The sequence below is a fragment of the Gallus gallus genome, chromosome 3, assembly GCF_016699485.2.
Source record: "Gallus gallus isolate bGalGal1 chromosome 3, bGalGal1.mat.broiler.GRCg7b, whole genome shotgun sequence".
NCBI lineage: Eukaryota > Metazoa > Chordata > Aves > Galliformes > Phasianidae > Gallus > Gallus gallus.
Genome location: NC_052534.1, coordinates 25,758,507 through 25,784,295, shown reverse-complemented (window position 1 = coordinate 25,784,295; position 25,789 = coordinate 25,758,507). Strand labels below are relative to the sequence as shown.

The window sequence follows — 25,789 nt, the reverse complement described above, 5'->3', positions numbered from 1 at the left end:
TAGTCAGTTAATGGTAGAACACTATCAGGTTTTATCTACGTAGTATGCCATCACAGAAGCTAAATTAACACAGGTTAATTTATATCTGAAATAGTGAATAGTACTGCTGTATGGGGTAGTTCACATATTCGCATACAACTGAAAAGCTGGAGACAGTTTTAGTAGGTGGTTGGAATCGCAGGCTTATGCACAGGGGCTGACACCTACTGCGCTGCCAGCATTGCTTAGAGATACATTGGAGTTTCTGAGAATAAGCTCACAGTCAAACTTGTAGGGCTTTGGGAGCTGCAAAGCCAGTAGAGAAGTGTGATGTGGCTACAGACCAATGCTGTGTTTCATGTCATTTCTCTTTGTCTAATGCAGTTTCTTGAAAGTAGGATTCCATCTGTGCCATTGTCTGCTCTTTGTTTCTCACCAAACACTTTGCCTTCCTAGACTGAATTTTCAGGTGAAATATTTAAATCCAAGTGTACACTGTAGGTATTATACCATAAGGTTTCATACAAAAAAAGTCAACTGGTAACAAAACAAGTATAAAAATATAATAACATTTGTTAATGAAACACCTTAAGTAATAAGCATAGCATCTGTTCCTGTAATAGAATCAGTCTTTTCTGTTTCCTTTGGACTTTTTCTGTTATCTTACTTCTTACATTTAAATAAAAACGTCTCAGAGTGTTTTCTATGAATGTACCCTATGTTCAATGTTATTTTTCTTTCAATTGAAAAATGTTTTCCTTGAAAGTTCATGAAATATGAAGGTGATAACCTGGCGTAGCTCCATCCCCCAAAGTGATGTGAGGAAGGCAGGGGGGAAATATTTCTAATAATTTTATCTTGCAAATAGCCATTTGAAAACAATAGCTCTAGAGCAAACTGGCAAAAAAAAAAAAAAAAAAAAAAGCCCAAGCAATATAGAATAAAAAATGGACACTGATGACATGGGGTCTAACTATGAACCATATATCATACTATCCTGCCCTCAGTCATCTAGTATAACTTAGTAATGGTTGTGTTTAAAATGACTTCTCAAAAAAAAAAAAAAAACAAACAGGGACTTCTTAAGATGATAGTACTAAAATAACTCTTCTATGGTTTAAAACCTAATTAAAATCTAATGTTCATGAGAATCATTGAGGCTGTTAGAAGTGGGTTCAAATCAGAAGTCAATACAAATGTTTTTAAACAAAATACGTTTCATTTTAGCTCTGTTTCTTTGCTGCTTTTAAAGTATCATTTTCTTTTTTGCTGTTTACACAATTTGTCAGTCACCCTGTCATGCCCACAGGTGGATCTGTGCTAACAGAAGGAGAATTTTTCTGATGAATATGATGGACAGATTTGTTTCAAGGCATCAAAATACAGTGTCTGTTACCACAGAAATCAAAATGGATGGAATTGATGTTTTGCAAATTAATCATAAAGGCTTCCCCGTGTAATGTCTACCACGTTTTGCCGTGAGAAAGACTTTCATCAAAATTTTATTGGATTAAAAGTTTTCATGGGAAATTGCATATATTTTTAAGCAAAATAAGCCAGTAATTTTTATACACTGCTTCTATTCAAATTACACAGAGGCAGTAGTCCACATTACAGATTTATGACATGCAAAATTATCAGTTTTTAAAACAATCTTTTTGAGGGGTAGAAGTTCACCAAATTTTGAAACCACTAATTTTCTTTTTCAGAAGTATTTTGTAGCTTGAAAGGCAAAGCCATTAAAAAAAAAAAAGTTAAAAGAATTGCTCCCAAGTGGTGAATTTGGTTGCCAAGTTTTAGACTGGAGCCAATTTTAATGGCTGAATTAGAAACCCCTGAAAAATAGGGTGGTTTTCTTTTTTTTATAATGGAAACACTGATGTAATCTTTACTACACTGGCACAAATGGTGCTGGTATGATTGATTTATGGCACTTAGACAACTTAACTTAAATTCTGTACAATTTCTATAAAATAACTGGAAAACATCCTCCTGGTGATTTTACACAGTCTGCAGATGACCAAAACATTTTTGCTATGGTTTCCACACTGTCAAAGCTTGACTGTGTCATGTGCAGTCATCAAGCTTTATTATGAATCATTATTTCCTAAACGTTAAAGAAAAGAAATATTTTAAAATACTTTGTAGGCAGCATTTTTTCCTGCAGGGCAGAGCTGGTTTAAGTTTCTGAAAAGTCTATATGTGAAAAACAGTTTATAGAGGCAGAATCTTCTACATACAATTAATACAACATGTAGAACATATCCAGTTTCTTGGTACATACTGTAAAAGAACTGGTAGGAAAACTGAGGAAACATTTAGGAAGTCCCAAGAAGTTACAACCAGGTTATGCTTATAAACCAAAATGCTGGGAAGAAATGGCAGTGTTATTCCTTTGTTGTATCGGTCAGTTGGGTGCAGTTGGTTTCATATGACTGGATGTTACCATTTACTGATTTTATATAAATGTCATAAAAATACTGTCTGCTAAAGATTGGTAATCAGAATGTATATTGGTATCTCACATATTGAAGCATCTGGCAGACAGGTTGTATTTCAGTCAGTCTGAATTACAAATATTGGTAAAACATTTCTAACAGATCTAAAGTTGTGATTTAGCATAACACAGGTGGGTGTCTTCCCTGGCTGACCATCATTTCAGGACCTTGCCTGCTAGGAGACGACAGCACTGCTTGCTGTGGATGGTTCTGCCTCAAGAACAGGTTTTGACAGACAGTAAGAACAGTCTTGCTGTTTGTTTCTCTGTTGGTAATGCTTGTTGATATCCCCAGAAGGACTTAAAAATCCCAAGAATATTCAGTAAAGCACATATTCACATGCTTATTCTTCACTAAAACAAACATTTGGAGTTAAATGCTTTGCTGAAATGACCATCATGTTGATAATTATTTATATTTCATTTTTGCTCACTATTGATCAATTTTCAAAAGTTTGTGGTGTTTGTGCCACTCTGGTACGTGGATGGATTCAGCAGATAATTGATTACATCTCTGTTCTGTTGAGAGCTTGCACCAGGTAGCTGCACTTGCTAGCTTTGAAACCAAGTACTGACAGTTAAGAAAATGCAGAAGCAGTACTATTGATCAAAGAGACCAACAAAAGATAGGTCTTCGTCTTCAGCCCATTATACAATGGCATGCTTGCCTTTTGACAGCACTTCCAGATCCCTGCCAGCCTGGCTCGCTTCTGTCCTTCAGGAAAATGGAAATCGGGGATGTGACAGATCAATTACTTGGTGTGGTGTTTGAGCAATGGAAATAGACTTACAGTAAAGCATTGTAAAGGTGCTTTCCTTCAAAATCATCAGAAGCCATCTTTTGTCTGCTTCAATTAGAATGTACACAGCTAGACTAGTTTTTTGTTGTTGTTTTTAAGAAAGTTAGAGAAACTTACGGTCAGTAAATTAAATCCTTTTGCTTATTTCCACTAGGAAATGGCTGAGCCTAATTAAGAACACTTGCAGATTGAGGGAGATTAAGTCCAATAGGTATTCATATTTGTCATTTTGAAACATCAGCTCATTTGCAAGTCTATTAACATAGTAGCTGGATTTTTGAGGACATTTTTGAAATATCTTCTCAGTAAATAAAAGGGCAGAAAAAAGGCTTTCGGTGCTAATTACCATTATATGATTAAAATACACAATTGAGAAGAACTTTAATGGAATTATCTCATGTAACTAGTACTGATTTTTATTTATTTATTTATTTATTTTGTGGATAACTGATGGAATTTCACTGTTTTGTATCTCAGGTTACATTTCAGTTATGTGATACGTTGGTAGTTATGAAAACAGCTAACAACAGTATGCCTAACATCACTGTGGCAAAGTGGCCATGCTGCAGTCTAATGGTCTCTGAATTTCTTCTCAGTTAGAAGCTCGTTGTTTCTTGATGCATCCTCTCAAAATGTAAACTGAGCGCTTTGTTGTCTTCTGCGTGCACTCAGATCATATATAAAGTTAATAAATTATGCACTTGAGGGAAAGCACTGGTTAAACATCCTTATCTGGCTAAACCATATAGAAAGTTCCAAACAGATTTGAAACCTTAACTTTGTGTCCAGCAACTATGTAATTGCAGAGTAATGCACAGATAGTGTTTGATTTATAATCCCCATCACCAGCTGAAATGTTCAGGACCTGCATGACTAGTGAGAACAAGAACAGTCCAACATCTGCATTATCCAAATAATGCTTTTGTATTTCAAAACATTGCTAAAGCATCAACACCTGCATAATTTGTTTGCTACTGTCATGAATGTGCGTTTTACTTAACAAAGCACATGCTAATGCAAAGTTGTTTTGTTTTCAGAGTGATTATGTTGCATTACCATTAATTCATGTGTGCACTGTGACAAGATGTAATGGCATATCATGTTGCTTTAATGTAATGAATCCAGTACTCCCAGCTCTTAAGTCCTGTTGCTGGAAACGATTATATAAAACAGAATGACTGTGACTAAAACCCTTGCAAAGCTTTAGAACTCCTGCATATTGTAAGAAGCTTTTTTGTTTTGTTTTGCAGGGGGGAGTGCGAGGTGACTTAAAATTGTTCTGAAAACTTCCCTTAGTATATTACCGTTTCACTCTTTTTAGACTTTATTTACATTCCACTGAAATTTGCATTATCTTTTAGAGCATTGCAAGGTCTATGCTATAATTTTGTGCAGATGTATATGTTAAGTGAACATGATGTGCTTATTTGTTACATTTATGCTACTTTTCTTTCTTTATCTGGGTAAGATGGATGAAATTATGTATTAAATACAAACCATCAGTGATTTAGCCATGACCTGCAGGTCCTATAAGACTGCAAACAATTGCATTTTAAATTAACAGGATTGCAGAGGTTTCTAAGTACCATCTAAATCTCAAAGCTCCAAAACTCTAAATCCTTAAAATAGCTAAATCCCACTCTGTTCTAAAAGACTTTCCTGGAAGACTTTTCCCTGACTTGATGTTCCTCGAACAGAAGGTTCACCATACACTCACACTCGTTTGAGGAAATAAGGATAGTATAATTTATAAGAATGACTTCACTTCTGAAAAAGCATCTTGTCTTTCACATTTCCATTTTTTGTTAACTTTTCTTTAGGTTTTATCTTTCTGGTAGATAAACATAGCACTTGAACTGCTGCAGCATGTAATTTAGTTCACTTATGTAGCCAGGAAAACACTTAAAGAGCTTACATTTTTACACAGATCATTCATGTTCTTATGTTTACGCAACTGGAACTGTCATTTACAAATTGGGTGAGATTTATTTTTTTTTTTTTTTTAAGATTGTAGTGAGATAGTTTACCATTACAAAGAGCAAAATAAGGAAATTAAGGGAAACTTCTTTTTCCCACTGTAGCCATATCGCAGTCTGTCTTGTTGCTGACTGTATCCTCTTTTATTTTTTTGACCTTAAATAACTTTCAAAGGAAGTTGTTGGGTTGCTTTTTTAAATTAGGAAACTGTGTTCACAGCAATGACATTTATGGTTAGAAATGATCAGTATAATGCACCAGTGCTCAGCCACAGACCTGTGCTTCATATTGATTTTTAGTCTGTGCCCTCAAGCTGTGTTTGAGTGAAAATGATACATTAAATATGTAATTAGATTCAACAGTATTTTTAAAAGATTTTATCTGTAATCCATAAGAAATTACTTTTAATTGGAAATATTTTAGTACATAATTCTTCTTACTAAAACTGATGAAGATGACAATATCCAAAATAAAACTGTGTTGCTTATATTAAATACGGGGTTTTTTGTGTATGTGTGTGCATGCACGTTGGGCCTTGTTGCAGTGATCTGCTATGCCTATATATGGTTCATATATGGCTTCTGATATATTCTCAAGCAAATGCTGAACTTGAGTGATTCAGGTGAGGGCAGTGAGACTTCTTTGCGTTCTTAGAGCTGAGCACATATTTAAGCTTCTTTTGGCTGGAGACAAATTTTTATTCTGAGCAGTAGCCACATTAATAAGTTATTTAAGTAACTATAACTGATTACAAGGGTCCAGAGACACTATCCTTGCCCAAATGAGAAATCCTGTATAATATCAGATAAATACTTTCTAGGGGCTGGGGAAGAAGAGGTAGGAGAGGAGAAGGAAATAACTTTCATGAATAGTAATTGAGGGATCAGGCATCTGGGCTGTGTCCTGTTTTGTGCTGGTTTCCTTTCCAGTAGTCTGCACATAATATAGCGCACGTTTATCCACACATTTGGAAGTTATGTACAGAAGGTGTTTTACACATTGGTGACTGTTCCATGTGGTTGTACTTACTAACAGTGAAACCTACCCTGTTACCGATTTACAGCATGGATTTACTCATGTGAAACTAATGGTGAAAAAATGTTACTTGGAGGTACGCGTGCTGTGTGCCCACTTGGTGTCCATTCGAAGTGAGATAAAGCCAAGTACATGAATGTCAGCAAACTTGTTTATGGGAGTGCTTGCTAAAGCATACGTTATTTAGAAGGCTGAGTCATGAGGCTGGTTGGGTTTGTCATGCTACATCTGACACGTCACTCACAGCTCGGACAGCTGCCGCCTGTCACTAGTGGCTGGAGTGGGTGGCATTGTCCATCTATCAGTCGTAGCAGGCAGCAGCTCTGAGTAGCTTTGTGAAGAACACCTCACCTGAACCTGTGCATGTTTCCAGCATTATTGCTTTCATGTTATTTAGCAACTGACAGAAGATGTTTTCATAAAATTCTGATATTTTTTGTAAATAAGCTTTTATTGGAAAAATATTTGTGTGGCAGTATTGTTAGTGTACAAAAAAATTAAAAAAATATTTTTAATATTAAATAATTTTACATCTGTTTTGATATCAAGTTTGTTTCCAAACCACCTCAATTTACTTAAATACAAACAAACAAAAAACCTCAGTGATGTCAAAGTTGAAATCTGGTCATTTAAAATTCAGTGAGTTCTGAGAAAAGTCTCATCCACTGAATTTCTTTTCTTCATATACAGCCACATGGATGATTCATAGAGACCATGAAAGTTAATGTGAAAAATTGTTTCTATCATTGTTAAATCCAAATGTATGCATTTCTACTAACGCTACCTTACACTTAAATCACTATGGTTACACTTGAATTCAGTAAAGGAGTGGAGTCTTGATAGCCAATTTTAGACTTCTGTCTTTCTATAGATGAAATCAGTGGGCACTTTGGAGTGGAGATTTGCTCTTATGCTCAAAGATGAACCATGGTTTCCTGAAAAATCTGATGTTGCATTAATTATGTTCCTTCAATTTCTGCTCTCTCAAAAATAAGTCTAACGTATTTCGGTGCATATAACATATAATGAATTACTACCTAGTTGAGTTACTTGGGTAAATAAATAAATAAAAGTATAGTTTCTTGCCAAAAGCAATATCAGCCTCTGGTTCTGGATAAAATGCACAAAGCACTCTCAAAAAGTTAAAGTAGCAGGCTGAGTACCAGGAGGCTTGCTTTCTTCTGGAGACTGAATGGTTCCCACCACTCCCAAGTGCAGGGCATGCACCTACTGATCAACACTTCTTTTTCTCATTGTAGTTTACACCCATTATGATGCAGGATAATAGCAGGAAGAAGGGATCTTGTCTGGCAATTTGTAAGGGGGACATTCACTCAAAGTCTGGAAAATGGGAAAAATTATTCTACCCATCTCCTGTGGAGAACGTGCCAAAAACATGTACAACCCTGTGACACCAAGAGCATGATAAAGCAGGGTGGGGGAAACTTATTCGTGGAACTTTGAGTTGCAGAGCTTGGTGCCTGGACAGATCATTGAAATGTTAACTGAGAAAAAGACAAATTGCAATACTTACTCCGCTTACTCCAATGTAAATGTAACTTGTATGAGCTGTGTCATTTATTTGGTTTATATATATCAAACACTTATTTTCCATGTTTAAGTCTTTCACCAAAATAAGGATGTTTACTCAGTGATAAATAAAAATTGTTTTATGGTATCACTTTTGAAAATAGGAATGGGGTCTGCATGTGTATTTTTGTCACTCGTTCTCTGCTTCTTAGCATATGTTCCAGTATTGTTGAACAAAAATTTCAGTAAGTGTCCTGGGATTTTTTCAACTTCAAGAGATCTCGGATCAGTGCTTTTTCTTTAAGTGTTTCTTTGTAGCCTTTTTAGATATCACTCAATTTTTGTCTCACTATACAATTTATTTATGTATGCAACAATTACAAAAGATGAGAATGTTTGTGTTGTATAAGTTCAGTTCCTACTAAAGGATGTTACAAATCTCTCTGCGTCTCTGTTCAAATTTCACAGATTTTTATCCTTCATTGGAGGAAACACAAATGAAATAGGAAAATCAGATATGCAGCAGAAAGTAAATGCAGTAATTCAAAAGGAAGGACTGGAAGGGACAGCCAAAAGGTTAAATACAACGGTGCACACACTGCAGCTAATCATTGATGGTCTGACTCAGCCTGAGGGCTTTGACATCCGAACAGGTAAACTCTTGTTTTGAAGGCCATAATCTCAGTTCAGTTGTTCATCTTACCAGTTTTAAATCAGCATGGTTTCATCTTCTAAAGTCAGAGGTAGATTTTCATGAGTGGGTAGAGAAAAGGCTGTATCATAGTCAGATGTTTCTTTCCATATCAGTAAGTAAAGAATGTGAATCCTGTCTTAAATCGCGGCCTTTTCAGCCATAGGAAGAGGGAGTTGTATGGCTGTTAACAAGTGAAATAGTTTCAATACGTTGACTCAATACTGATTAAATCTGTGTTGGTTTTCCATCATGGGAAGAATGCTGCTGAAACAGTAGTAATAAAGGTATGTGGAACAGTAGTGTAGTACAGTGTAGTTCTGCTTTTATTATACTAGTTCTTGGAGACAAGTGTAATTGGAACACACAGCTTGTGACACAACTTGGATTAAAACTTTGTGGTAGTGCTGAATAGTCTGAGGTGGTGTGGAAAGAAAGATGAAGTAGGCAGTGAAGTAAAACATATGGAGATTCTGGTTTAATGAAGCTCATGATGGCAAGAGATAAAGATAGATAGCAAAGATGCAGGTTTATAATGACAAATAACAAACCTATGCTTAAAAGGATAAAATTTTTGTCAACTTTTTTTGGCTTCATGAATAGTTTCCTTGCAGGTTTTAGAAATATTTCCAGCTAGTGGTCTTGAAAACGAGTATTTCATGTCTCTATTCATTCTGGTGTTTTCCTATCTAAATCTAAATCGTGATAGGATGGAGTATAAACCTATGAAGATATCTGTCAGTGAGTAAATTAAATAGTCAGTGAAAAAATGAATCATACCTAGCAGGGATCAGGCAGACTGAATGGTTTGTACTCTACCCCAATTTAAAAAAAAAAAAATTAAAAAAAATCTTGATTTAACATTAAATTCCACTGTTGTTCCCAACAGTGGAGATGTGGCATAAGAAAATTACAGAGAAAGAGTTCTCCTCTGTATCCTTTTAAGTGTTGCTTGAATGATGCTAGTACAAAGGAAAATGGCCAGAATTCTGAGAGGAAACAGAAAAGACAGAACATTTTATTGTATTCTAAAAATCTTTTTCTTCTCAAAGTTTTACAAGGAATTTCTTGCAAGAAAATCTTGATAATGTGAAAGTTGAACTAATCTGGTAATTGTGATAAATCTGCCAGAATGGGGAAAAAAATTCAATCAATAAAAAGAGTTCCTATATTTTTTTCTGATCCTTATGATCATTGTCCTGAGTAGCTGTCAAATTGTTGGAGTGTTTTTGTTTATTTGAAGTGCTACTGCATAGCAGAATGTGAAAAAAGAATTGTTCAATTTGGGGCAATTAGGTGCATTCATTCTTTGGAAACTTTCAGGTCATTCAGAGCCTATCAATGCCATGACAAGTTTCTGTATTAAGTTGGGGTCTGATCCACAGCCTGCCAAAGTATATTTTAGCTATAGATTTGTTCAGACTACATTTGCCCTAAAAAAGTAGAGGAAAATATTTGGAATCAACATTTGGTGATATACTCTGTGGAAAATCTTAGTGCTACTGTAAAAGGTAAAACAGCAGGAGGAAAAGATTGGAAGAGAACTTTTTAAGATGGCTCAGAGGGTTTTTTTGTAGGAGCAGGAAGTGGTAAGTAAGTAATGACAATTTAATAAAATCTATCTGTGCCTGTAACTGCAGAATGTGAACTTAATATATTAGGTTGTTACTTGCTTAAAGTCACATGTGATTTTTAAATTTTTAAATTGTCACATTTGACTCTGTGATGTCGTGGTGCAGGTGAACAGCAAGCCTAAGCGTTCTTGATTTTTCTGCATAGCACGTGATGAAGACTGAGTATTCACCTCATTGTATACAAATGTGTGATCTGAAATAGAATGATGTATGTAATTTATGCAGGTCAAGTAAGAGTCACCTTGAGTCTTTTCTCACTAGCTCCAAGATCATTAAAGGAATGTTTCAATCACTAGCTAATATACTGCATATTTCTGAACCCTGTACGATATTACCATACCACTGAGTTCACTGTACTTATTAGTCTATTTATCACAGCCTTTTAAGGTGACTAATAATGTAGAAGTCAGTTGTCTTCCTTCTTTTTAAAATCTGCGTCTTTATTTTTAAAAATGAAGCAGTATTTGGTGCCTTAGGTCTACTTTGACATGATTTCTTAATTAGAAACTGTTAGCTGAAAACAAACCTTAGAAAATAACACAAACTTCTCCAGTGTCTTATTTTTGTTTCTTGTTTCTTATAACAGATTTTGATAAACCTGACTTCAAGAGGAGCATTGTCTGCTTTGAAGACTTAAGTGTTGGTGCTGTTTTGACTGGAAAAGTTGAAAATGCAACACCATTTGGAGTTTTTGTTGATATTGGTGTGGGAAAAGCAGGTTTGATTCCAGTGCGAAACATAACAGAAGCTAAACTTTCTAAAGTGAAGAAGAGAAGAAGCCTTGGGTTAGGTCCTGGAGAAAGAGTGGAAGTTAAAGTGCTTAATGTCGATATTCCTCGATTAAGGATAACATTGGATCTTATTCGTGTTTTATGAGAGGGTGTTTTTTTGTTTGTTTGGTTGGTTGGTTTTGTTTGGTTTTGATTTTTGTTTTTTTTTTTTTGTTGTTTTTATGATTGAGTTTTCATTTTTAGTGTTAACAGGGTTCTAGAGTTTCAGACATTTAATGAGAACACTGAAAGTGAAACAGTTTTTCCCAATTTCTTGAATCCTTTCTGTTAAGAATTGCTAGAGCAGTTTATTGGATTACATCCAAGAAACCTGGTTATTTTGTCTGCAGAACAAATGAAATTCCAGTGTGCTGTCAGACACATCTCTTACCTGTTCTGTCTGTGCAAGACTTGCTGTCTCAATTATTGGTCAGTACTGTACCCGCAGACATCTACTGCTCCCCTTCAAAAAACAGTGATATAATTTCCCTGTTGTCTGGAAGAGACTCTGAAAGAGGGTTACCTAGTTGTAGAAAAAAATGATCTTATTAAGTTAGTCGGTGATGACATCGATTCAAAAGTAGACTGAAGAAAAGAACATCTGCTAATACTATTGATGGTTCAGAAATATTCCATTTTATTTGAGCAACGCTCTTAGGAGGTCTGTTTTCCACTCTTATAATTGCTTCTTCAGTTATTGTATTGATTAACACACTTGGATATACCTTCGGGTTTAAGAAACGTTGCTCAAAAATGTTATGTCGTACTATACATGTACAAAATAAAAACATTTCTGGCCACCTTTTCTCAGTGTGCTTGTTCTAAAAGTGTTTTAGCAGTCCTAGTATTTATTCTTTCTGGCATGTTACATTATTAACATTTCAATTTAAGAATGCAGTTTGTGAGGATGCACTTGTCAAAATGTCTTCCCTTAGGTTTTGTCTTCCCATTAGTTGAACCTTCTGGGTTTTTTCAGTATAATCAATGGAAATAGAATATTCTTGTGACTTGAAGGAAATACAGGATCAGACTTGTCTGGAAAAAAAAAAAGCAACCACATAATAAAATCTCATAAGTGAGAGGAAGATTCTCTAGCTGTCATAACCGTCATTAATACAGAGGTTAGATATGAGACTCCACAGTACATTAAGACAATCAGTCAAATCAGTCTTTAAGCTACTCTGTGCTCCATGTTGATTTTGTGGCAGATATCTTAAGAACTGGATTTAAGTAGTAAAGAGCCTATTTTAAGCAGTTCTCTCAGGTGGAAAAAGGCTAAATGAGCTGAGAACATTTCCTGTTGGGCAAGTTTCTTTGGTAGACAGATCTAAATTACTTTTTCTTCACAAATGGGGTAGTTTCTTCCATTCTCGTTGATGTTCTAATTAGCAGGATCATGTAAGGAAACTAGCAGAGTCTGTCTGTACTGCAGGTGAGGAAGGAAGTGGTGCTTCCTGATCCCTCTTTTATGATGAACAAGAAGCAACCCCTGGAAACAAAAAAGGTGAAATTTTTTTACTATAATTCTTGAAGAAGTGAGAGCTACTGGAAATTCTGCAGAATTTACTTACAGGTTTGTCCACTAAGATGCAAAGAAAGAAGACATTCTGAAGTGGTAGCAGAAAAACAGATACTCTCTCCAATTTAAAAACCTTTTATGTACAGTTAATAAGATCAAGAGATTTTTGCCTTGATTGTATTTATAATATTTTAAATTCCATATTAAAAATCTATTTGTTCTTGGAAGCTGAATGTATGCCTTAGTGAAATCAGGCTAACATGACTAGATGGTTAAATTTTTCCTAGGCACTTCTTGCCTGTATCTCTGAACATGTTATAAGCTTAGTGTCCTGATTTTCTAAGATAGTTCTTTTAGTCTGTCTTGGACTCTTTTCATGTGACATTCATTGCTGTCTGTCAGAATTTATTTTTCTGAGTGGAGAACAATTTTTCAATATTTGCCCTCACATAGCCTGCTCAAAAGAAAGATATGATTCTCCTTGATAAACTTTCTGCTATCTGTAGATGTTTGCAAAGCTTGTCTAGATTTCTGTTTTAATAACAGTGCACATTTTTTCTGTCTAGTAGTGCCTGGTTAATGAGGTTTGGCTGCTCCTTAGGAGGACACTACTGGAAAAAGTCACGTCTCCGAATTTCTGAATCACACCAGAATGGGAAATTTGGCTACTAATATCTTAAGTGTCTGCAGCTCTGCAAATTTAATCCAATCATTTAGCAGCTAATTCAATATATTAGCTGCTTCCCACAAAAATATTTCATAAGTTTGTTTTTTTTTTCTTTACCCAAACATAGCCTTTTTAAAATCTTCATGAGATTCTACCAAGGATGAATGTGTGTTCATATGGCCCTTCCAGTTTTTGTCAGATATTTGTCTGGTAATATTAAAATTCTACCTTCTCAATCAGTTTTCCTTTTGAATTCTTGTTGCTTTCAAACATCTGACAGCAATGCAACAAGAGTATGGTTTTTTGTATTCAATTATATTTATTAATTTGACCAAAATAAAAGATTACTTGCTGTTTTCTTCCTTTTTAGATAAAAAGTGCTCTTCCCTGCACAGTCCAGTCTTTGGAACAAATTTCTGTATCACTTAGTGGTGATGTTCCCAGGATTCAAAACAAACAAAAAATCACTGTTTCATCCTGATCTTACACAAAAATTTCAAAGTATGGTTTCTCAGGTGAAGAATTAAATACAATTTTATTTCTCCTTAAGCTGGAGATTCCAAGCCATCTACTCACTGTTTCACCTCTCCACAAGAAAAACCAGCCCATTCCCTTAGCTGACAATGTACTTTTTTTAGTCCCTCCCTCAATGAAACAGTGGAATTTTGCAATCTCCATCCTCTGATATACAGAACCAGAAGAAGAGCTTCTAAAGATTTTCTGTACTTTAAATGTTGTGCAGAGGAGAAGAATTCTACCAAACAAGATGCCACTTGTATGCTGAGCTGTAGTAATGCAAATCAAGAGTTTAAAAGAAGTCATTTGTTTTGGTTTTATTCCTGCCCCAGGCAGTTTTAGACAGCATATATCAATTTTCCAGAAACTTGTCAAACTCAGGAATGATTTAGTATGCTGTTAAACATAATAAAATCAATAGGAAAACAAATAGAATTTCCATGAGGAGCAGACAGTTGGAGAAGCTTGTCCATATGGCACATAGACGTGCTGGAATTTGGTGCTTTGTGGGATACTTCCATTAGAAAAATTGCATACTGAGCGAAGGTAATGCATAATTCAGGAGAATAAATAATCTAGCAGTTTTGTGGTAGTTTGCCTTGAACTTAGTGTCTGTATTTATTTAACAACAAATGTACTCAGAAATTTTATGCCTGGAAGCTACAAAACAAATGAATTATATTTGCTTAATTTCAGAGCTTTATGCATAAGGAGCCTCACCTCTGAAGTGAAGTGAGTGTGGAGTTCTTGGTTCAAACTGAACAGTAATTTTGCTTTTCTAGTCTTCCGGAGGGTAATTTGTATAGCCAACTGGATTCATTTAAGAACTTAAAACTTCAAGAGTATCAGTCCCATTAAGGTAGTGGAAGGATCCTGTTGGTTATGCCAGTCCCCATTATTCTCTGTCACTCCCTTCTGTTCAAGGGTTCCTCAACAGCTGTGAGGGCATTGGTGTGCCTGTTGGTGTGTGTAACAGCTAGCCAAGTCAGTAATTCCATCCTTTCCCTTTAGGGACCACCTACAGGTTTGAAAGCACTTCGGTTTACTGGTCCAAACTGTTCTTCACCATCCTCACATATAGAAGCTATAATGTTTAGTGGCGTTTAACTTTGAGAAATCCTTGTGAATCCATATGCCATAAAGCTTCATGAGTGACTAAATGCGTTTCCTACAACAGAAACTGACTAGTTTTAAGAGAAACTCTGTTGTTTGTTTCCAGTTGAGCTTCTAAGCAAGATTGTCACATTATCCTGGTTGTACATACCTCCTGTCAGGAGGTGGTTGAAGAGTGCTGCTGTTCAGAGGTGTTTCTAAGAACTAAGTTCCTTCCATCTAATGCATGTTGTAACTTTCACTGGTTGGCTATAGCTCCAGCTGGACATGAATCACTAGTAACAGGTCAACTGCAGCTCATAGAAAATTCAAAAGAGCTACAGTTGAACAACAAATCTTAAAAAGATTTGCACTGTTGCACCCATGTTGCACTGTTGCATCTCAGGTTTACTACAGCTTTTGCAACTTGGAGATAGACAGTCAATTTTTTTTAGGCTAGAAAGAACCAGTGCTGGAGTATTGCCTCTGTGTGAGCTTGTACAGCATGTCTTGCTGTTAGTAATCAGACTGCTGGGGTTCTTGATGTTCCTATGGTTATCGGATCTCTCCTAAACACATTCTAGTTTCATCAAGAGTTCTAATTGATTTCCAACTCCTTAGAAGTGAGAGAGGACTGGTGGCCATACCCAGAGCAGGACAACTCTCATCCTACTGATAACTGTAAGTATAACTGGAAATTCCGAGTAAAGTACTTGAGCTTGCTCATTTCATGGGCTCTCTGTGCCTGTTTAGGAGCCAACCAGCTCTTGAAATAGCCATGCTTACTCCATGTTTTGCTTCTTAGAGCTTTTACATTACTTGTGTTCTTCTAGAATTGAAGGTTATTAAAGCATGCACAGCTTGTCAGTCCAAGTAATGTCATGGAAAATTTCTTCTTTTCTTTTTTTCCCTCTCTGTTTTCATCTTGTTCTCCTCCACCGGGGGCAACAAAGAATAGAAGGTTTAGTAAGTTGAGCAGCCATATGATATTCTTAGCTTTGTTAAATCTGGTTGAGTTCATGCTCTTTTTGTAAAGAAGCTGTTTGTCTTCAACAAGTGATCAGAAGAGCTCCACTTCGGAAAAGTTAATGTAGGTGTTTTTTTCTCCTTATCTTACAAACCCATTTACCCTACTATGTCTGAATATTATAAAATATGTTTTCAGTATTCAGTCAGCTAAGCTGGAATTTCTCATTCTTGTATTTCATCAGTCATGTTTCTCCTAAAGGCTATGTCTTTATCAGTGGTTAAGTAGTGATTTATTTTCTTTTATTTATTTATTTATTTTGTATGGGACTCATGATGAGGTATGTGAAGTGGTGTCAAAAGAAGTAATATGGGGGTTATTTAAAAGGCTGCGTACAAGTGAAATCTTAGGAAAGTACATTTTCACCTCAAAATTAAATGTGTGCAATAGCTTGGCAGAGAGGAAACTGTCACATTCCAGAGGCTGCATATTGGCAATGTGAATGTTTTTTTCATGTAATGAAGAGAAGGAGGGACAGGAAAGAGGAAATGGAAGGAAATGGAAGGATTGGGGAAGAACATCCTGGAGATGTAAATGAACTTATAGGAATGAAGTTATGGTGTTGAAGAAGGTATTAATGTGATGGCAGTATTGTGGTAATGGAATCTGAGCCCAGTTGTCTATTAATCCTTGTTCCTCATATGAAGGTAAAAAGGACGCATCTAAGAACTCACCACAGCTGAAGAAGTTTGTCCATCACATAGCAGTGTGTATTGCTACTAACGAGTAGCGTGGAATCATTTGGCTTTGAGTGAGGGAACCACAAATTATGTGCTGTTGGCTGGTTTGTTTCTCATTTGCTCGTGTTGCTGTTTCTGATTAGTTTATTACAAATAGATCAGTCCTTACTCATTACTTCTGATGGCAGGCGTGCAGCTGTCATGTAACACGTGTGTCATCCATCGACAGAAGGGGCTGTGGAGTGTTCCTATGTGGTGGGCAGCAGCCACCAGAACTTTTACACGTTTGCAACTGGTGGGAAAAGTCCTTGAAAGTAGCATTTGTCAGTTTTCTTGGAGCTGCTGATGCTAGTGTACTGTTAATCGTCGGTGCATGATGATAGACACAGAATCAGTCAGAAGATGATAATAGCAGAAAATCCAGCTATACGTCTGCTGGTTAGATTGGTGGCTTTTTTTGGTAAGAGTGTATGGAATCAATTGTTTGGGATCTGGTCCATTTTCTAACCCTTTTTTGTTAGCACATGGTTCTTGGCTTCTAAAGGAAAATCTTTGTATCTCACAAAGACCGTATGTCCTGGTGTGCTCTATGGCTGAGTCAGGTTATTCAGTTTTAAATTTGAGCATGTTGTCTTGTATGGACTGTGTCATTTCGAACTGGTCCGAAGCAGCCCGAGAACATCAACCTTCTGTTTTCTCAGAAACACAAGGGAGTGATAATCTAAGAGCTAAAAGAAGTATCTTCCTATGTTTGCTGTTTACAGTCTCTTAGTTTATTGTGTGTGGTGACGTTCTGTGGGCACTGTTTGTGGAAGGAGAGGTTGAGCTGTCAAGCTTATATGAAAAATAAATACATTCAAAATGATATAACTGGCAACCGTCAGTTTCGGCAGAAGGAAACCCTTGGCAGGCTCTGTCACAATCTCTTTCCCACATTTCAGAATGTTAAGCTTCTCACTTGGATCAAATTGCAGTAGTGTGTTTCTTGGGAGACCAATGTCACTTTGTGTTTTCCTTCCATTGCTTACAGACTTTACTGGGCCAGCGACAATCTGGCCCTGGTTAGGGCAAAACAACAATAAAAATCCCTCCTATGGAGTTGAGCTTTGACTCATCTCTGAAAGCAGGACTGGCCACAGTCAAAACTCTCTGAAACAGTTCTGCTTATTTTCCAGTTGTGAGAGGAATGGCTTCAAATCAGCTCTTCCTTGTTGAACAGAATGTTTTTCTATGCTACTCCTTTTTTTTTTAAATACCTTGTATTCAGTTATGTACTCGAATATAAAATAGAGCACTGCAGAGCTCTGTTTTCAAACGTTAAAAAAAAAAAATCACCATTTTCAGTGTATGTTCTTTGTCCTTTACCTGTAACTGATATCTGACTTCATTGTGAGAAGTACTAGAATGCTTGCCTAATAATCAGAGCAATAATTATGGTGTTAACTGGATTACCAGGTCACAGTCACATGGGAAGGCTTAACTGCAGACTGTCTCAGCTCAAGGAGGGCATGTTGAGAAAATAGATTTTAAAATATAACATAATAAAGGAACTCTACTTAAATGGACAAATCAGCTACCTGAAAGCTGGGAGGCGTTTAAGGCTGTCCTTCAGTGTGCCCATCCTCTGAACTTAATGAGGCATGGATTCCACTGGAAAAATGTTGTATGATTATGCAGTTTAAGTCAAGGCAGTAGAACAGTGTAAATCTAACCTGTAATTCTAAGAAGTAAAAAATAAATGCAAATGGTATTTCCTAGCCTCTAAGTGCACTTTGCAGCCTAAAGGAAGATCTTTCTTCGGAGACATTTTAATGTCCTTTCCTGACTTACTTAAAGAGCAAAGGAGTAAAAACTAATTAGAAGCAGAAGGTAGGAAGACAGTCTTGAATCCAGGTTCCTTTGGATTCAGTGCCATTCCATCACAAGTATCCCACCACAAAATCCCTTCAATAAGCCTATTGAGTTCCTTTTAAAACCAGTTTGGCAATTTTATTTGGCAAAAGCTATTCTGCAATTAAGAAAAAGGCCGGGGGACCCCAACAAAACTTCAGTGAAATGGATTTTTTGTTGCATCTGAATGGCAGTGTGACTGTTCAGATGAGGTTTACATTAAGGTGGTGTGTTTCAGTATGGACAAAGCTGTGCTTCAGACGTATCGGCCCCTTGTCAAAGTACTGTTAGATACAACATTAATGTTGCTACTCAGTTTGAAACGGAAGCTTTTTTGGCCATAGTAAAACAAAGAACACTGGCTTTGGAGGCAGATATGATTAACTTTCCGTTGTGTGTAAATCAACTACAGCATTCCAGGAGTTTTTATGTGTCTTGATGATTATAAAAAGTACAAATATAGCTGAAAAATGGGTGTGCAATACACTCATCACAGACGAGAAGTGTGGATATGTATGACATCTCTGTTCCATTATTTCAATTCTGTTTGTAAGCTATCTTCATAGACAAATCTATTTTGTCCATTTCTGGCTTATTGCTGGCAAGACAGACATAAATATGTCTAGGAATGGACATGCCGTAAACAAATTATCCAGAGGTTTTAAAAAGTTGCATTTTAGTGGTTTTGAAAATAGGGTGGTTTTGGTCATCAGATCTTCACTCTGCAGATCAGCAGTTCAACATGCAAAGTAATACTTGTTCAAACTTCATTGTGTTTTGGCTGTTGTTTTGTTTTCTGAAGTTAGTACTGCTTATGGGAATTACTTATTTAAAGAGTTAATTAAATGAATTTGCACCTTCACAACATCTGTTTCAATCTGTGAGTGACTTCTACAGTTTTCTATTATGCTCCCAGCGGTGTTAACACTTGTGAAATTCTGGTATTGCATACTTCTCCCATTAGCACCCTAAGGGAATAAAACTCATCTCACCCAGAAAAGTAAAAAAAGCAAAAAGAAAAGAAAAAGCAAAAAACGACAAGGCACACACAAGTGTACTCTTATTGAAATGTGTTGTGTTCTCATTGTATCCCACAGAACCACCCACGTTATTTTTTCGTTTGAACTCAGATAAATGGTACTTCACAACAACAATTCTTGAAGGAGCTTAATACCAAACTGTGTATGAAAGGTTTAGTAAGTGAAATGTTATCAATGGAACAGAGATTGACTGTTCATCTCGCCTGGTATATATTGCTTTGTCTAACAACTTGCCCCAGCAGACTCACAATTGGGATCTCTCTGAAGACCCTCCCAGCTGCAGGAGCTGATTGACGCGGTCTGTAGGCAGATGTGCTTGCCAGACTCCAATAAAGATGGGGCCTTGGGAAAATATAAGGCAATTATTGGTGGGCAACAATCCACTAATCAGACAATTTCAAAATTAATCCCACAGTCCCTTACTGTATTAGCTTTCCTCCTTGTTTGTATTTATACAGCAAATTCATGACTTCAGTGAATACTCTCCCTTCCAGCCCAATTATGTCTCTCTGAGGATATTAAATTAAAAACAGAAGAAATATTGAAAGTGGCTTGCAATTAGTTTCTTTAAAAGGTAGTGTGGCACTTGCAGGTTGCGGTTCTTAATATGATGCTTGATAATAAAAGTAAACAGGATTTTTTTCATCATGAAAGCAAGGCAAGTTTCCTGATGTGCCTTGTTATAAAGTGGCCTATATATAATGAAGGAAAATAGTGATTTGATTTTGGAGTTTAATTATATTTTCATAAAATTCTTCTAGAGTAACTGACAAGTCCACTGTGTCTCCAAATAACATAAATAGATTTGATTTTGTGCATTTTGATTTATCTTTCCCTTCCTTTATTTTGATCACTTTATAACACAAAATTGCATTGCGTTTGATTGTAACCCACCTTTTAAATGAAGACTGATCAGAAGTGAACATTTCTTTCACATGGAATTGAAATATAAACCCATCTTCAAGATATGACTGTTTAAACATGAGCCTGCAGTCCTTGCTCACATGCACAAAAGCTCTTTTAAAATTTGAAATTCCGATTGGGTTCTTGCAGGGGCCACAGAGCTGTTTCTGCAGGTCTGAACCTGACTGTAGGATTTCCATTCCTATTACCAAAAAGGGGCAACCAATGAAAGACAGCATTTTATCGAAATCATTTTGTGTTTTTGCACTGCAGTTTGCTGTCAGTCAGTGTAAGAGGACTGTGCACTTGTACTGTTTCCCACATGTGGTAGGAAGCATATAATATTATTTTTATTTATTACTTTATTACCTAGGCGTAAATTCAGTTTACACATGGTTTGAAAAATAGATGGTGCCATGCTAGCAGCTGTAAAACCTGTAGAAAATATTTCAAGGTTGAAAAATACATGTCGCTGCAATTAGACGTGAGATACTTAGACACTTCCTGGGTCTCTCTGGTGAGTTCTGTCAATTTTTCTGTGGATCAGATTTCCTGCTGTGTACCACCTTGAAGGGATGCTCTGAGGAAAAAAAAAAAAGAAAAAGAAAAAGAAAAAAGAAAAAAAAAAAAAAAAGGTGCCTTGAAAGTTTTATTGTATTTTCTTAAAGGTATTGTAATGGTATAATTTTCCAGTAAAAGGGATAAATCATTCTATAAGTGGCAGCAGAGTTAGTTGGTTAAATCTCATCTTTTTAGGAAATGTGTCTTTGTGGAGTTGGTGAAAGTCTATGTTTACAAACATCCAGCCCCATCTTCTACTTTGAACAAGACAAAATTCAAATGAGCTGTGAATATTTGGCCCTCCTGTGATCACTCGTAACTTTGTTCCGATTCACAGACATGAAGGACATATGAGGCAAGAATTACACCCTATTTTCTGGTTGTTTTAATGTTTTCTTCAACTTTCTTTCTGGATCTATGGGGTCACTTGTAATGGAAAATGGCTAATGTGACATGCTTGTATTAATAGATATGTTTACACAAGATGAAGGTCAGGAGACACAAGGGTAGAAGTTTTTGCGCTTCCTTCATTGCATGGGCATGTAGCAATGAGCCTGCAAAAATGCCAAGCTGCCTTTCCTAATGTAAACAACATCCAGGATGAAGCTACCAGTAGGACTTGTTTTCTTTTCATTTGATTTACTGCAGGAGTTGTTAACACCCCATGCACTGTTCTTTGGATAACATAAAACAAGAAGGATCAGCAACAACACAAGCTAGGGAGCCTTCCATCTTCATTATGAGCTAATTAAGTTGTTGATTGCCAAAGGATTAACACCTCCATATGTAACAAAAGATGCATCTTGTGGGTAGGAATCTCCATAAGCTATCAACTGGTGTGGTTTGGCATATTACAATCTAGCTCAAGAGGACAAAGCATGGAAAGTGTGAGCAAAAAAGAAAAGAAAAAAAGATTAAAAAAAAAAAAGTAGTTATCCAGATTTCCTCCCACCAACCCTTTATAAAGGAATTTGAATAATCTGCACCTAACCAAGAAAGCATCTTGTAAATTTTGTCAATTGACCAAATAAATTTCACTTGAAATGATAAAGAAAGTGCGTTTAAATTGCAGTGCTGGCTAAGAAAGTAATGATTGGCAAATTAAGGCTACAGCTCTGTGATGCTGGCGGAGCTTTGTCCTTCAGTAAACGGGCTGAGTCTGGGGATCCCAGGGCCTGAAATCCATTCATAGAGCTTGATAGCATTTTATGAAATGAGGGCAGGTCTTCAATTCACTTCTGCATAGAGGGATCCTTCTTGGATATGGATATGGTTCAGTTTACCCACTCACAGTGCAAGTCAGTCAACTGATTGTACTGCTATTTGTGGGCATTCTTTTGCTTTCCTTTTATGTGAGCAGGTGGATTCAGACCTCTGGTTTTACATGTGCCACCAACTAGTACCTGGGTTAAGTGAAAGCTTGTGACCAAAAAGTCCGTTGGTGTTACCATTGCCTGAAGTTATTTATTGTTTTTTAGTGATTGCTTGTTCTAAAGCCACAGCAATTAGATTTCTATGGCACAGTAAACAAAAATAGAAAGTATGCTCATATGGACAAGGTAAAGATTAAAGCTCTTGCACTCTCAGCTGCACACTGAATGGCTCATGTTTTTATATGCTTTTAAATAGGAGAGCTGCGTAACATGACCCTCTAGTTGAAAGGATGCAGAATCGCTATACTCCCATCTGGATTATTACATTCAATTTAGGCCACATGAACTCCTGTGCTGAAGGTGTACATCTAAGAAAATGGTTATGAATTGAGCGTGACTTGCATAAAAGAGCAAGTTGCACCTATTCTCTCTTGAAAAGCATCTGCTTTTAGTTAAAATCACAGTTGGCTTGCCAGCAAGCCTTGGGGCCCCCATCTTCTTTTTTGTATCACCCCACATTCACATGCTTAATATACTAGTAATTTTATTATGGTGCTGTGGTCAAGTCTCTGTGGCTAAGGTTGCAACCATGTTCCTTTATAAGCTCTGCTTTTTGTCTGCCCCACTAGAGCTTTCACTGGGAAAATTGACTTGAAAATTGGCAACATTCACTCTGCACTTCATATCCATAGGTCTACATTCTCAGGCATGTTTAATTGTCATGCTCGCAGGTTTACTACTCTTTCAACTTTAATGTTAATTATCAGGCTACACTTGAAGTTAAGCCTTTCTTGGTGTCTTTTAATTTCAATAAAGCCGTAGGCAGCTAAGTGACTGACCACTGCATATTACACAGTTCAGAAGAGCTGCCCTGTTTCTTGATTGTGTAACTCAGTTGCACTGATATGGCTTATTTGTAGGCTGAAAGCTGACATGTCAAATGTGAATTTGTTCGTGCATGTTGGATGTCCCAGTTTCCAACTATTCCTGCAATAATAATAAATGGTAATAAAAATACAAACAATTCATAGATGTAACTTGGCTTCAAGTGAAGGTGATGGCAGAATTTCCATCAACATATCCAAGACTAGGGTGCAGCCGTGGCTCTTGTCTTGTAAATAGTCATCTGTTCAAACTCATCCCTACAACCTCAGATAAACCAGTAGTGTTTCCCAAACATTGTTGCCTTACTCTTTTCAAAATTGAAATCACCATTTTTTATGAGACAATGAAAGCCTGCACATTTGAATGTAGACTGTATGTCTGTAGTAGAGTTGACTGGTGATGACTGGCGAAGTTTATTTTCAAAATAATGCTGAATTTGAAGGAGTGTAATGCAAGCAGTTCCTCCTTTACTTTTCTTTTTAATTGACCTTTTCCTATCACTTCTAAAATGGAAAATCAAGCCTTGCTCACCAGATCTGAGTGATGGTAGAAGATCTGTAAGCAGCCATGTGACTTTGGCACTTCAGTCTACCTTCAAAAGTGAATTCAAATTAAAAGCAAGGTGCCAAAGTATCAATGTAAAATGCAGGAGTTGTTGTTATTCCACAGGAAGCTGTTTTTACTGTTCAATTTGATCCAGTTTCATACAAATTCTGAATAAATATTCTTGACTACATGTAAGAAAGCTGTCAAGAATCCTATATCTGGAAGTTACTTAACAGCATCCTGACCTCTAAGTGATGTTTTCAGATTCAGTATCCTGTGTGTATGATTCAGTATTTAAAACAAAACAGGATTTTCACAGTCCTCTATGTTATCTTCCAAGTTTTATCTAATTTCTTTAAATACATAGGTTCTTCAACCAGAGAGATTTAAATTGGTGAAAAAAAAAATGCCAAAACCATCTGCAGGAAATTGATATTTTCAAAAGAGATTTGATGGGGGTGAAAAAATGAGAAGAAAAAGTAGAGAAGAAAGTGCCACAATGAAAACCTATTAAAAATAGAGCTAAGAGGATAATAGTAAGAATAGTAAAAGGAGGCAAGCCTAGAAAGAAACTCAGGTGTGGAATGGGAGATGTTTTCGTGCAAAGGCAAAATGGATAGACATGAATGCCCTCTGGAATGTTAGTTGTTCTGTAATTACTTATTTTGGAAAAAATAGGAATCATTCTCTATAACAATATGTAGATTTTTCTTCCTCTTCCACTGAACTGTTCAATGTACTCATCATTTTGTGCAATGTATTTATTCTTAACGTATCTGTGTTTCTAAATTCACATCCAGGTGGGGAAAATCATGCCCATTCCTTTAAAAGTCTATAGTTCTGCTATAAGATGAGGAAGCCAGATCTGTGCAAAGCTGATATCTCATCAGCATGGTGCTGACTCTGCCAGAAGTACCAGTCCAGAGAGACATCTGTCTTACAGATGTATGGCGATATGCGTGTTCAGAGAAACATAGTGCAGACTTGAGGCCACAGTAACTGTAGTTCCTAGCTTTAAACAGATCATGGTATTTCTAGTCACAAGCTACACACTTGCCTGAGAAATCTGGGAAGTGCAAGTGCTGTAGCTGTAGTATTCAAGAGGAATCTTTTCAAAGGAAGACTTATAGGAGAATACTAAAATTAACTAAAAATCCTTAGTTAAGTGAATATTGTTGAATACTGGAAGTCTGGAATTTCCTTCAGAATTTCAGTGCTGGTATAGCTCATTCCTCGGATCTGAGAGGTAATATGAAATATTATAGTATTACTAGCAACCTATTGGTTGAGCTGGTGCATTCCCTGTTGGATGGCATTGCTGCGCTTTGTTCATAGGAAGACTCATGAACATGTTCCTTGACAGGAACATTGTTTGCAAAACTGGAACTTGGTATATCTTTATTGCATACCTACTGTAAAGAGTTGTCATCGGACTATGTGCTATGGAGAGAGTTTGAGATGGGCAAATCTCTTTAAAGTTCAGGGGTTTAGAAGGCTGCACAATGAAATCTACCTTGTCAATTTCATTTGTACATATTGCAGTTGTAAACTGAGTGATGCATATTCTAAAATGCATGTAACTTAGTGTGACTCAGTTTGCTAAATCCATGCAATATATATCAGCTTAAAAAATCACTCACGTTATATGTAAATGCTAATAATGAAATCCCTCAGCAGTCAAAAGAATTAGCCCATATTTGAGTGAAACACCAAGACAGGTCCTGTTATTTTTATGAAACTGTGAATAATATAAGTATCCAATTGATAAAATTTTATTAAAGCTGACAGCCCTTAAGTGATCTAAGTGGTAAATATTGAAATGAAGTTTCAACAACACTGCAGTACCAAGGGAGGCCTAAGGCAGTAATAAGGATTAAACAATGATTTAATGTTGTTCCTTGGGGGTAAGGATTGTTGTTTTAATGGAGAGCAAAAGCTCACTTCCTTCTAAATAATTAAACTGTGATTTGAGAAATTGATCTAAGGTAGTTGTAGTGGTTTGTTAAGTCCGAAAGAGATAAATGAAGGCAAAGTATCCTGGGGCAAGAGGAAGTCAGGGGAGAGTAGTGAAGAGAGAGTTTTGCAGGATAGATTCATGACAAGTGTCCCTTGGGAAGGGGAAAGCTGGCAATGAGCATATTTTATCTTTTATTTGTAATGTAAACAGACTTGTGCTG

The 25,789-nt window shown here is 36.4% G+C and overlaps 1 protein-coding gene across 4 annotated transcripts in view; it reads left to right on the top strand.

Moving 5' to 3' along the window:
- The window catches only part of SRBD1 (S1 RNA binding domain 1), a 123,746-nt gene extending 112,028 nt beyond the window's left edge, over nt 1-11,718 (top strand). For all 4 annotated transcript variants that reach the window (XM_025149162.3, XM_419463.7, XM_015283824.4 and 1 more), the window contains 2 exons: nt 8,287-8,471; nt 10,730-11,718. In XM_025149162.3, the coding sequence (XP_025004930.2) occupies nt 8,287-8,471; nt 10,730-11,019 (475 nt within the window). In that variant the 3' untranslated portion in view covers nt 11,020-11,718. The remainder of the gene's footprint in view (nt 1-8,286; nt 8,472-10,729) is intronic.
- The last annotated feature ends 14,071 nt before the right edge of the window (nt 11,719-25,789 follow it).